At 50.2% G+C, this 13,585-nt stretch overlaps 1 protein-coding gene across 1 annotated transcript; it reads right to left on the bottom strand.

The window, feature by feature from the left end:
- Positions 1–89: 89 nt before the first annotated feature.
- LOC148592770 (endogenous retrovirus group K member 5 Gag polyprotein-like) lies at positions 90–13,485 on the bottom strand. The gene is made up of 4 exons (XM_088533913.1): positions 13,343–13,485; positions 11,940–12,652; positions 11,283–11,386; positions 90–152 (listed from the first exon to the last, which is right to left on the bottom strand). The coding sequence occupies exons 1-4, from the start codon at positions 13,483–13,485 to the stop codon at positions 90–92; spliced, it is 1,023 nt and encodes a 340-aa protein (XP_088390039.1).
- Between the last annotated feature and the right edge of the window lie 100 nt (positions 13,486–13,585).

Below are 13,585 nucleotides of genomic sequence, written 5' to 3'. Positions count from 1 at the left end.
GTAAACAATAACAACAATAAAACCAACAACAATATTAACAACAATAAATGCTAATACCAAAGTGTATAGAGAAAAATCCACAGAAGAAGTTAGTGCTGGTGTCTCTGTGCCGAGAACTTGCCGGCAGCAGCCAAGGTGAAGGGGAGCTTGGCCTGCAAGGGAAAAGGAGGCATGAGCAGAAGCCCTTGCCCCACGCAGGCGGCTTGCACAGAAGCTGCGGCTCGTCTGCCTCATGGCTGGGCCACCAGGGTCCACTTGGACAGTCCTCTCTGGGAAGGTGCTTTGCAGCTGCTTGAAGGGACAGGCTGCCTGGAATCCTGCTGACTCCTGAAGGGAAGGGGTCTCTCCTGCTCCACGGCCTCCATTCAGAGTCATTTTTCAACACTGCACTACAAGGTCTGTTTGCAGGTGGTTGGGGTGAATGGAGGGGCTCCTGCACGCCTTCGGGTGTGCCCTGCCCATCTTACTCAGATCTTTGCCGCATGGATAGGAACAGGTGAGCTGAATCTTCCCCTGCTGCTTCTTCACCTACTCTCCATGCTCTGAAAGTCTGAGAGTTCCTGGCAGGATGATAGATGGGAGCTTTGTTCTTGACTTACTCAGCTTGGATTCTCCCAGAGGAGTTGTCCTTCCTTCTGGCCTTCCATTGTCCTGCCTCGCATTGCTCCCTTCCCTGGGGATGGGCTCTTTTGCCACCCGACTTGCACAGTTCTCTGCTGAAGCTGCTGCAGTCAGAGGCCGGCCAGGCTGCTCTCCCGGCTGCTGCACTAGCACCCTCTCCACAGTGCTTTCTGCTGAGCTGTTTTGTAAGGCTCTTGCCTTGGAAGAGTGGATGTTGCTGTTCCAAATCCTTCTGCAGACTTTCCAGAGCATCACTGACAAAGGTCTGTGCATGCATGTCCAAATCTGAGCGGAGCTTGCTAAAGGAGCTGAGTTGCCAGCCCTCAGATCAAGGTAAGGTGGACGGAGCAGGAGATCTCCCCAGTGCTGGAGGAGCTGCTGATATCTGAGCAGGCAGGAATACAGGCATAGAAAAGCAGGGCTTTAAAGGAAGCTGCTCATTCCCATGGTTGCCCCTAACCCTCCTCGGGAAGATCAGCAAGTGTGCTTCAGATGAGTGGACAGTGTGTGGCTGGAGAACACATCCAGTGTGCGGATTGCAGAGCTCAGAGGGTTGTTCTAATCGGTGCTGAGTCTAGTTTGGGGGCCTGTGGCTAGTGGTGTTCCCCAGGGGTCAGTACTGGGTCCGGTGCTATTCACCTATTTGCTCAGTGCCTTGCAGGAGGTGACAGAGTGCCCTCTCAGCAAGTGTGCACATGAGACAAAGCTGGCCGCAGTGGCCGACACTCCAGAGAGCTGCGCTGCCTTTGAGAGGGAGCTGCAGAGGCAGGAGAGTTGGGCAGAGAGGAACCTCCTGAGACTGAAGAAAGGCAAGTGCAGGGTCCTGCACTGGGGGAGGAAATAGCTTGAGGCTCCAGTACAGATTAGGGGTGGAGCTGCTGGAAAGCAGCTCTGTGGAGAGGGGTTTGGGAGGTCTGCTTGACAACAGGTCAAGCAGGAGGCAGCAATGTGCCCTTGTGTCAAGGATGGCCAGAGGGATGCTGGCCTGCATGAGGAGGAGTGTTGGCAGCAGATGGAGGGGGCTGATCGTGCCCCTCTCCTCAGCTCTGCTCAGGCCACACCTGAACTCTTATGGGCAGAAATATTGTGGGCTCCACAGGACAAGAGGGCTGTGGAACTTGCAGAAAGTGACCAGCTTATTGCCACAAAGATGATGAAGGAACTGGAGCATCTATCTTATGAGGAAAGAGTAAGCAAGCTGGGCCTGTTTATCCTGGGGAAGACAAGAGTGACAGGGAAACTTATCAAGAGGTACAAGGAGCTGAGGCGAGGATGTAAAAAGGACAGGGCCAAACTCTTCTTGGTGGAGGCCAGCAACAGCCCAAGGGCTAGAGGGTGCAAATTGCAACACAGTTTCAATGTGTACAAATTGCAACACACTTTCAATGTGCATATGAGGAAGAGCTTTTTGCCTGTTAGGGTGACGGAGCACTGGAAGCGGGTGTTCAGCGAGGTTATGCAGGCTCCTTCTTTAGAGATCTTCCAAACCCTCCTGAGTGTGATCCTGTGCAACACACTGTAGGGTTCCCTGCTTGTGCAGGGGCGGCTTGGACTGATCACACAGAATCACAGAATCACAGAATCGTTAAGGTTGGAAGGGACCTTTGGAGATCATCTAGTCATGATGTGGAGAGGTCCCTTCCAACGTCAAGCACTGTGTGACTGTGTGACCGGGGAGGGCTCCGTGGGCACTCAGGGCAGCAGCGATGTTGGAAGGGCAGCGGTGGGGTTTTGTCAGGCTGTAAGGCCTCTTCTCCCATGGCACAAAATTGTCACCATGAGCAGCTGGCAGATGGCCCTGCAGACAGCAGAGGGACAGAGCAGCCTCCACCGTGGTCCCCAGCACGGGGCCCTTCCTGGCAGCAGCCCATTTCTGCACCAGCTGCCTCCAGGGACACTGACCCTGTGACGCGGTCCCTGAGCCTGTCCCAGCCCTGCGGGGCCCTGTGTCCCCCAGGAGCTTGGGGAGTTTGTCCCTGCATCTCCAGACCCCGTGTCCCTGGGGCGCGACAGCTTCCCTTTGCCTGTGGCTTGGGCACTGCGGGGACATGTTGTGTGCAGCACCCGGAGAGTTGAGAGCTGCCCCATGGTGGGGCTGGGTTTTTTTCCCCTTGGGGCATCCCCACCGCCACACGTGAAAGGAAGTCCCAGAAGGAACTTTTTGCTCCCCTGCCCCTGGTGCACACAGGGCTCCACACACAGACCTGTGGTGGGGATGCCTTTTGTGCCTGAGCTCACTTGGAAAAAATACGCAACATATGAACAATGATACAGGAATATATATTTAAACAACAACAAAAAAGAATAACAATAACAAAAATAACGACAACAATAACAATTACAACAACAATAACAGTAACAACAACAATATGAAAAACAGTATCAACAATATCAACATCTAAGAACTACTGTGACACTACAAAGAAAAAAATGCAATAGTCTAGGGACGGAGTCCTCGTGCCCAGCGCTTCCCAGCAGCAGCCAGGGTGAAGGGGAGCTTGGCCTGCAAGGGAAAAGGAGGCGTGAGCAGGGCTGAGGAGCATCTCGGGTGCTCCCGTGGAGCAGAGGTTCTTTGGCGGCTGCGCGGGCTCTTTGGCAGCAGCGCTGCCGTCATTGGTGCCCTGGCAGAGGCTTGGCGTGGCCAGCGCAGCCCAGAGGCCGGCAGAGGGGCTGAGGCAGCAGGTGCCCAGGCCTTGGGCGCTCCTGCGCCCTGTGCAGCTCTGCCCCGGTGCCGCAGCCCGCCAGAGCGCCCGCACACCTGGGCCAGGCTCCCGCGCGGCTGCTCCCCAAAGGCAGCGCGGAGCAGCGCCAAGGGGCCGGGCACAGCCCCAGCTCTGCCCGTGCAGCCGGCAGCAGGGCCCATACCTGGGGGATTCAGCTGGAGCTCTCCCAATCCATGGGCTCCTCCTGGCTGTAGCTGCCCAGGCCACTGCTCCCCATCATCTGGAAGAGAGCAGGAGACATTGATGGGAACAGTGCATGTGGAAGAGGAAGGATAAGAGCGTCCAGCAGCTGCGGGGGTTGTACCTGGCTGCTGCCGTAGCTCAGCCATTCCATGGGCTCTGGCGCATTCTCTGAAAGCCCCCCTTTCATGACAGGAGTCTGCAAGAGAAAGGGAGCTGTATGCAGGACAGTTCTCACATCCGAAGGACTCTGGCCCCAGGACCTCTCTTCCTGCATTAGAAAACAGGAGACCAGGAAGGGGCCAGGCCCAGCCCCAGCTCCCCTCATGTGGCCGGAAACAGCGGCAATACCTGTAGGGCACAGCTGGAGATCTCCCACTCCATAGGCTCCTCTTTGTTCAAGCTAACCAGGCCTTGAATGCCAGGATACTGGAAGAGAGCAGGAGAGCTTGTGGGGACGGTCATGGTGGCAGTGCTGGCTCTGTGCACGGGGCCTCGTGTCCCCTGCGTGCGCGGGGCAGGCGGTGCACAGAGCCAGGGCGCCAGGCTCAGGCAGCAGCCCCCGAGGCCTTGGCCACTCCTGGCCCTGGCACAGCTCTGCCCCAGCACCCAGGCCTGCCAGAGCTCCCTGCCACCTCTGCCACCAGCCCTGCGGCTGCTCTCGCAGAGCCAAGCGCCAGCCGTCCCCGCGCAGCCTCTGCCTGCACGCACAGTACCTGCACTGAGCTCTCCCATTCCATTTCTTCAACTTCACATGTATCCATTTTTTAACTCTCCTGAGTCTGCAACAGAATGGAATTGTTTACATTTGCAGCCATGAGCACCAAGTGTCGCGCGGTGGCTTTGTGGCCTCCCCTGGGAGGCATCGCGCAGGCTGCCCTGCAGCCCCGCAGCTCCCCTGCATCTTGTGGGCACCACGGGTGGCCCCTGGTGCTGCGCGGCCCTGCTGCTCACCTGGCCTTGCTGCTGTGTGGCCAGCACTGGGGCCACTGTGAGGCGCAGCCCTGGGAAGCATCCGTGTTCCCGTGGCGATAACTGCCCCTCCGGGATGTTCCACTGCTGCGTGGGGGGAGGAGTGCAGCGGCAGGGGCCAGGGGGGCTGCTGTGAGGAAGGGTCTGCGTGTGCTGGACTCCCCCTGGCACTGCTGAGCCTGGCGAAAGAGAGCAGTGCATGGCCTTGGGCTTGCTGGGTGCCAAGGAGGTCTCCTCACGCAGCCCCATGGTGCTGCTGGCGCCTGCCTGCCCAGAGGCCGGGCTCCACTTGGGGCTCTGCTTCCACCCCTGCAAGCAGCCTTGAACGCCTTGCTCTTTCTGCCATGCTCCACTCCTGCCCTTACAGCCCTATTTCCTCAAGAAAGTTTTGTTTTCCATGGTTGAGATGTGTTCCTCAGTAGCACAATGAGCGCAAAGGGCCGTTGTGCCCCGGGGCCAGGTGTGCATGTCCTCAGCAGAGCCCTTGTGAGTTGGTGGTGTCCTGGGAGCCCCAGGTGCGCTGCTGGGCTCCTTCTCTTGTCCTGCCGCGCACCTTGCAGGCGCCATGTGCTGTGGCTGAGAGCAGCCTTGGTGCGGCATCTGCACTGGTTGCCCTGCCACGGCTTCCTAGGGCTGCAGAGGGCAGAGCAGGCACAAATGTGCCCTCAGTCGCAGCAGGGACCTGCAGCTGCTGCACCTCTGCCCAGCACTGCGCTACAGTGCTCACTTGCTAAAGCAGATAAATTCCTGACACTCGGGTATGAATGGTAAAGCCAGGAGCAGACGGAGCAGGAGATCCCCCTCACGCAGACAAAAGCCCTCCAAAAGCAAGCAGCGCAACTCCTGCCACCGAAGTGCTGGTGCCCAGAGGAGCATCTTGCTGCTGGCCAAGCTTGCTTGCTGGTATGCCGCAAGAGGCTCCCGCTGGACAGAGCAACCTCCATCCTGGTCCCCAGATCTTGGCATCTCTCATGCCAACAGGAATGTTCTTGGCATCTCTGACATCACAAGCTCAGAAACAAGAACCCTGCTTATCCAGTGTCACCTTTTTCTAAGTAAAGACCAAACTTGGTAAATATATTTTAAGTGACTGACTTTCCCAAGTATGGAAACCTGTGCTGGGCTTGCTGAAGCCAAGGCGCCCTCTCCTTTGACTCTTTTGGTGCTGGGAGTGCGATTGCAGGCTGAGCGTTTGGCTCCGGTTTTATCTGGTTTTATCTCAGCTGCTCCCCGTTTTGTCAGGAACCATACACATATTCCCTACAGGAGCAACAAATTCCACAGCCTGCCATTGGAATGGATACACATTGCTGGAAAAGAACCATTGTTCCTTTGCAGGCCTGGCCTTGGAGCTCCCTTCCTTTCCAGAGAACAATGCCTGCTCTCCTGAGGATGAGCTTGTCCTCTCCTGGCACTGCTTGAGTGCAGGCATTTAGAAGGGGAGCACCTGAGTGTGGAGCAGAGCTGCGGTCCCTGCTGCCTGTGGGGAATGCTCTTTGGCTCCGTGATGTCCTACGATTCTTTTCTCCCAGTTTTTCTCCCCCACAAAAAAAGCCACTGTGGAAAAACTGTGGAAAAAAGCCGCAGTTTTCTCCCATAGATACACATTAGAGGAAATATGGGGAAAAAGAAAGAAGGGGAAAAGAAAAAGAATAAATAAAACGAAAGGAAAGGAAAGGAAAGGAAAGGAAAGGAAAGAAAAGGAAAGGAAAGGAAAGGAAAGGAAAGGAAAGGAAAGGAAAGGAAAGGAAAGGAAAGAAGGAAAGGAAAGGAAAGGAAAGGAAAGGAAAAGGAAAGGAAAGGAAAGTAAAGGAAAGGAAAGGAAAGGAAAGGAAAGGAAAGGAAAGGAAAGGAAAGGAATCAAGGAGAAAGGAAAGGGAAAGGAAAGGAAAGGAAAGAGGAAGAAAGAAGGATAAGAAAGAAAAGAAAAGAAAGAGATAAGAAAGAGAAAATAAAAAAGGAGAAGGAAAAGAAAAAAGAAAGTAAAAGAAATAGAAAAAGAGAAGATAAAGAAGGAAAATAAAAAAGGAGAAGGAAAAAGAAAAGGAAAAGAGAAAAAGATGGAAAAGGAAAAAGGAAAAGATGGAAAAGGGACTGTGGCATCCCTAGGGCCACATGTGAAGGGAAGTCCAAAGGGACCTTTTGGTGGCCCTCACTTGCCCCTAGTGTTTGGAATATTGGGCCTACACACAGACACCTGCAGTGGGGATGATTTTAGTGCCTGAGATCACTTGGATAAAATATGCAACACTAAAACAGTGATACAGGAATACATATTTAAACAACAATAAAAACAGAACAATATAAGAAACAATAACAACAACAATAATAAAAACAATATCAATAAAACTAACAACAAGAATATCAACAATATCAACAAAAACAAATACTACTATAAAAGATTCTTCAGGGACTGCCGAGGCCCACCATCGCGAGACGGAATTAACGACACTTCAATGTGAAGCAGGTTTGATTCGCCTTACTATTGTCTGCTATGTAGCTTTATACAATTCCAACACCCGTAAACGCAGACACGCGCTAAGCAACAGCACTCCCATTGGTTAGGCTATAGTGTCCATGCATAGCTAGCTTGCAGCTGACTGGTGTTCTTCTCGATGCTCTGTTGCTGGGCCTCCCGGACGCTTATCTGGCTATGGCTGGCTTAATTCATTAAAAGTTGCTAACAGGCGTTATCTTCTCCTCTGGGTGACCTTGGTTCCCATCACTTCAGCTCCTCATATTCTTGTAAAATCGCCAAGGCCCCAACATTTCCCCCTCTTTTCAAAAACAGAATTAGTGATATTATGCATCAAGCGTTGCAAGCATCGGCAAAAGCAAGGCAACATAGTCACAAGCACGAGTATAACCATCCCAATCACGCACAAGTGGTACAAAATTCCTGTAATCCATGGTCCTAAGCCTAGCGATCTGAGCCAATCTTCTAATACCCAACTTTCTTCCTTTAACTTATGCAGCCCTTCCCTCAAGAGCACAATCTTTTTATGGATAGACTCTGAATGATCGGACAAGTTTAAACAACACATACCCTCAAAATCCTCACACCCATGCCCATGTGCTAATAACAGAAAATCTATTGCGGCTCTATTCTGCAGAACTGCATGATTAACGCTAGCTACATCTTGCGATAGCTGGTCTAAAATGTCTGATGTTAAATTTAACTCATTCTTTGTCCAGCATGCTAACTGCTTTAAGGAAGTCATTGTTTGGGCGGCGATGCCCCCTGGGAGAAGCAGGGACACAAAGACAGTTTTTTACCCTTGACCAAACCTTTGGATCTCCGACTTCTGTACAATCTGACTCATGTATTGATCCTTTTTTCCTTTTGGATACAAAGGTCATCACTTGGTATATATTAGGATGAAATAAGCTCAGTTTCCCCAGATAACATGGACCTCCTTGTGGACCGGATGGTATTCCGTTCCATGCCCGATCTCCGCATATTAAAAACACTCCTGGTGGTAGCCGTTTTGCAGAGCAGCTTGTTAAATTACATTGGGTATATGTGTGAAGAGAAACATCATTAATTTTCAGCCCCGAGTTAACCGCCGCCCATTGCGATGTACTTTCTTCAAGTGTGCCTTCGCTATGCGGTTCAAAACTAGCCCATCCACCATTTCGGGTGGTATTTGTGGCATTTAAACTTCCCAACAAGTCTAATTCCTCCGGCGGGGAAGTCAGAGTGCCATTCAGACTTTTCATGATTTCACACTGCCAGCACGCGTCTAACTGTTCTGCCGTTCGCCCTAATTGGTAAGGGCACACAGTGGTATTTAATAGAGTATCATTAAGCACAGCAAAATTAGCTACATACCCATTGAATTCCTGAGGTTGCCAAGCAGGGACACCTATCAAGCAAGTGCGGAAAGGGTCTCCTGGACATTGCAAGCTGAGACAGAAGGCATTTTGGCCTGTCTGATTAGCTATGGTGACCCAAATGTTCTCCCTCTGCTGAATTTCTGTCCGCCATTTCCCCTGCACTATCCCTGTCACCGTTATCAAGATGCTCACCAACCAGCTGAGCCTGGTCCATTCTGACATCCTGGTCCATCAACTCTTTCTGTTTCTTACGCAACCACGGCCGTACCCACTTGGCCGGTACCCAGGTCGCTCCGTCTCCTGCAAGTACACAAGCATAAACCCGTCCCCACGTAACTAACTCAACTGGACCTTCCCAGATCTGTTTCTGCGGCCAGAAAACTTCTACCTGCACCTTCTTTCCTGAAAGATCAGCTGGGTTTTTAGAAAAATGGGTGAAAATAGGTATACTATCATCATTTCGAGGGTTAAGCCAATTTAAAACATAACATGCTTTACTGATTAACTCGTAGGGACTCTTCTCCCCCTCTTTTTTCAAAGCAAACAGTAATTGTTTTAAATTTTTATGGTGACGCTCGATAATGGCCTGACCACCAGAATTATAAGGGATACCCGTCTGATGGATTATTCCCCATTGCTGGAAAAAGGTTGCACAGGTGTTACTCTTATACGCAGGTGCATTATCCGTCTTTATAATGTCAGGCTTTCCTAAAACAGCAATTGCCTGAGTCCAATGTTTACAGGCTGACTTGGCATTTGCAGAAGTGGCTGGGGTGGCCCATAAAGCCTTTGAACAGGTATCCACAGTAACATGTAAATACTTGAGGTGCCCAAAAGGCGCAAACTCTGTTACATCTGACTGCCATATCTGTCTTGGTTGTAATCCCCTCGGGTTAGTACCCATTTCCTGTAAAGGGGTCAAGCGTGCACAATCAGGACAAGCAGCAATAATAGCACGAGCTGTTGCTCGGGAAATTTTAAATTCGCGTTGTAACGCTCGAGCAGACTGATGAAAAAATGAATGAGAAGTCGATGCCTGCTGTTCCACCGAGCAAGGAATACCTGCTGCTGACACAGCACTATCTATGACTGCATTGCCTTCTGTTAAAGGACCAGGGAGTGCAGTGTGGCTACGGATATGTGATACCCAAAAAGCATGCTTCCTCTGTTGTATGATGTTCCAAAGCTGAACAAACAAGGCTTGGAGACTATGGTTGTTTACGTGCCCTATAATTGCCCTATGAATTCGTTGAACAATGCCTACCACATACAAGGAATCAATGACTATATTTATGGGCTGATCGTGAAAGGTTAGAAATGCCCAAACTACAGCTTTTAGTTCTAGGACTTGCACGGATGCAGTCTCCTTCCGAATTTGTGTTTTCCAAAGATCTAACTCTCGGAAAGCATACCCATATTTTCCAGTTTTGCTACTAGCATCCGTGAACACAGTAATCGCGTTTGATAAGGGTCTTGAGCTCTGGATCTCTCGTTCTTCCAGCTCCAAAGAGGTATGGAAGAGAGGATGCCTAGGATAGTGATTGTCCACTCTAATTCCCTGAATGGCTAAGGCAAATTCTACGCTTTGCAAGCACCATTCTTCGACTAGCTCCAGAGCCTTTAGAGGCAGGATAATATTGTCAGGCTCTTTACCGGCAATTGTTCGTAAACGTTGCCGGGCTTTCAAAATTCCCATTCCAATTGCTTCATGCCTCTGAGTTAAAGTGCGGCGTAGATGACTTGAGAGAAAAACCCATTCGAGTACAAACAAGATTCCCTTCTCATTTATCTGGGCAATGATTACCGCCACTTCCCTTTCTCGGTTGTAAACCACTAAAGATATTGGTAACCCTTCCTGGAATCTGTAGGCAGCTGTTTCGGCTATCTTTTCCTCAATCCGTTCTAGAGCTGTGGCAGCCTTTGGAGTTAAGCTCCGCTTTTCCGCAGGCTCTTTAGCTCCTCTGAGCAGTTGAAACAACGGCTCCATTTCCTCATTTGTAATACCACCAAAATTTCTGATCCACTGAATGTCTCCCACTAATTTTTGCACACAGTTAACAGTGTTAATATTTGTCTGCAATTTAAGCTTTTGGGGTCTAATTCTAGCCTCTGTGATAACCATACCCAAATAATTCCAAGGAGCTTGCCTTTGAACCTTTTCAGGGGCAATGACCAAACCAAATTCTTTTAAACAGTTAATTAATTCCTCTTCCTGCACGGCTGGTAAAACTTCAGGGCTTGCTACTAGAATGTCATCCATATAATGGTACGTAATCAAATCTGGGTGATTTTCCCTCCACGGTTTCAGGGCCAAATTCACAAACCATTGACAGATGGTTGGCGAATTTTTCATTCCCTGGGGAAGAACTACCCACTGGTATCGTTCTGATGGGCCTTCCCTGTTAATTGTAGGAACCGTGAAGGCAAATTTTTCACTGTCCTCTGGATCGAGGGGTATTGTAAAGAAACAATCTTTCAGATCAATTATTAGCAAATTCCATGCCTGTGGGAGCATAACAGGTGAAGGTAACCCTGGCTGTAAAGCTCCCATGTTTTCCATGCATGCGTTAACAGCTCGGAGATCATGTAATAACCTCCACTTTCCTGATTTTTTCCTAATGGTAAAAATAGGGGTATTCCAAGGACTTGTTGACGGCTTAATGTGACCTTGGTCTAACTGTTCTTTGACTAGTTCCTTTAGGTAATGCAGCTTCTCCTCTGGCAGCGGCCATTGGTCCACCCACACAGGGTCTTTCGTGGTCCATGTCAACTTTAAGGTAGGGCGGAAGCTGCCCCCAATGGCCGCTAGGGAAAAGGTGTCTGCAAGATGACTCCCCACTGGGCCAGAACATCCCTTCCCAGCAGCCACAGTGATGTACACATCACATAAGGCTTTATCATGGCTCTGTTTCCCTCTTCATCCATGACTGTTACAAAACATCGACTAACCTGCGTAGGAGATTGCCCTCCGATACCTGTCACCGGAGCATCAATTTCTTGCAGATCCCACTGAGGTGGCCATGCAAACTTGGGAACGATAGTGATATCTGAACCTGTATCAATCATCATGGCAACATCAGTAAGACGAACACCATCTGGTCCCACCATACTCACGAGTCTTGTCGGACGTTGAGTAGTTATCTTTTCTCACAAAAGGCGACCTGGGGGATTCCAGAAGATCCAAAACCTTTGTTTCCATGCTGGGCCTGTCCAGGATTAGGAACTATGGCTCGAAAAGGTATCAATTGGGCTATCCTGCTCAGTGCTGGAATAGTAATAGGAGGATTGAAAATTTTAATCATTATACCAATATTTCCAGAGTAATCAGCATCAATACACCCTGGTAGAACAAAAATGCCCATTTTTGAAGCTGAGGAACGGCCAATCACTAAAGCGGATAAGCCCTTCCCCAGGGGACCAGTGCACGTAGACTCTAATATGTGCACATCAGAATCTCTAATTACTGTGGATTTTGCCACGGCCAGATCGACTCCTGCACTTCCGCAAGTTGCGGAGGAGAGCTCGCAGAGGCAGCCATCGTTCGGGGATATTTGTTCGCCGCGTCCCTCATAACGCGGCAGCTCCCGTTTCCCTGCAACGGTGTACCGTTCTTATAATATCGTGACCGACACTCTGCTGCCTTATGTCCAAACTTTTGACATTTTGCACAGTTCCCATTAAATCCTTTCGGGCCCAAACCTTCAATCCTAAATTTGTTGGGACACTTCCTTTTCACATGTCCTGGTTGGCCACATTGAAAACACACTCCTTTATCCCCCTTTCCAGACATTCTCCCCTCCTTAAGTGCTGTGGCCAAAGCCACGGCATGTATTTTAGCCTTCTGCTCTTCTTCAACCATTGGTGCTCGGGAACATACTTCTATCATCTGAATAATTGAGGCCCCTGGAGGCAGAGTAGCCAACAGTTGTTTACAGGATTGGTTTGCGTTTTGTATTGCTAATTCCTTAGCCAATATCGCTTTCATCTCTGGAGGCACATTAGGTGCCATATCCAGGGCATCTTTTAGCCGGTCGACAAAGCCGAAAAAAGGCTCGTCTGGCTTTTGCATTATTTTAGTATATGGTAATTGAGGTGTTCCTATCTGTGGCAGAGCAAGAAAGGTTGCTAAAGCTGCATTTTTTGATTGTTGTAATACTCTAGGATGAAGTGCTGCTTGGGCCTCAGGTGCCCGATAACGCCCATTTCCCATCAGTTGGTCGAGAGTGGCGACCCTTAATGGATCATCCATACTACAATTTAAATTTTCCAATTGCTTTTCTTCCAACCTTTCTTGCCACTTTGCTAGCCAGAGCATATAGGTAGTAGAGGAAAGCAGAAGTTCCATTATAGCCCTGCTGTCTGCAGGAATCATACTAGAATATTTAAACAAAGCAGAGACTTGGTTTCGAACTAGCTTATTATCATATCCATATTGCATCACTGTTTTTTGTAAACCTTGTACCAATTTCCAATCTAAAGGCTCCCACTTGGGGCCCTGGGCTCCCACTACTACGGGGGCTGCTATTGGAGTTAATATAAAGTCCCCCTGTAACCGAGCATTCTCTATCAACCCCTTATACCGCGCTCCCGCGTTAAAAGTTGGATCAATAGGTGGCGCCACATCCTTACACTTTCCCCCACCATCACTTCCACTTACAGTGGCTCGGAGCCACGACAACAACCCCTCCTCAGCTGGATCGCTTCCTCCAGCTGCTTCTCCTTTCTTTTGAATCTTCCATAACTCCTCAACCTCTCCGCCCAAAAGGCAGCCCTCCAGGCCAAACTTTGTCTGCAAATAATTTTTTGCTTCATCAATTGTCATACTCCCTTCTTTGACCATTTGCAGTACCCACTCTTTTTTCTGTCTCATAACCTCTTCACTCGCCCTCAAGCTAGAAGTACCTTTTCGCGCCTCCCATTGTCCCAATTGTTTATCCACATTCTCCAACCCCTCTACTATAGCCTTATGGGCAGCCTTATATGCTGCCTTCACATCCCTTGCCCTGGACCCGCCGTCCAATCGCTGCATTTGTCCCAATAACTCTGTCATTCTCTCCGCTTGCTCCCGAAGTTCTCGTCGCATTCCTCGGACAATGCCGTCATCGTCGTCCGACCCATCCGGGAACGGTGCTTTAACCGGTTCCACGTCCATTTCGGGCGCTGTGGGAGCTGGTCGTTCCGGGGGTGGTCGTTCCTCCCCCTCCCACGGTGGAAGATACTCATCTACTCCCCCCCACATTTCTCGTTCAGCT

The sequence above is a fragment of the Tinamus guttatus genome, unplaced genomic scaffold (genome assembly GCF_059628265.1).
Source record: "Tinamus guttatus ecotype Peru unplaced genomic scaffold, ASM5962826v1 Tinamus_guttatus_pri_ptg000526l, whole genome shotgun sequence".
Taxonomy (NCBI): domain Eukaryota; kingdom Metazoa; phylum Chordata; class Aves; order Tinamiformes; family Tinamidae; genus Tinamus; species Tinamus guttatus.
Note: the sequence above shows the minus strand (reverse complement) of the source record. Positions and strands in the feature narration are given on the sequence as shown.

Excerpts from the sequence above, each read along its gene's own strand:
- LOC148592770 (XM_088533913.1), bottom strand. The coding sequence starts at position 13,485 with ATGGACGTGGAACCGGTTAAAGCACCGTTCCCGGATGGGTCGGACGAC. Across the intron at positions 12,653-13,342 it reads ATGCAGCGATTGGACGGCGG|CTATATGCTCTGGCTAGCAA; the intron begins GTCCAGGGCAAG and ends TTCCTCTACTAC. Across the intron at positions 11,387-11,939 it reads GTCACGATATTATAAGAACG|GTTCAGATATCACTATCGTT; the intron begins GTACACCGTTGC and ends TGATTGATACAG.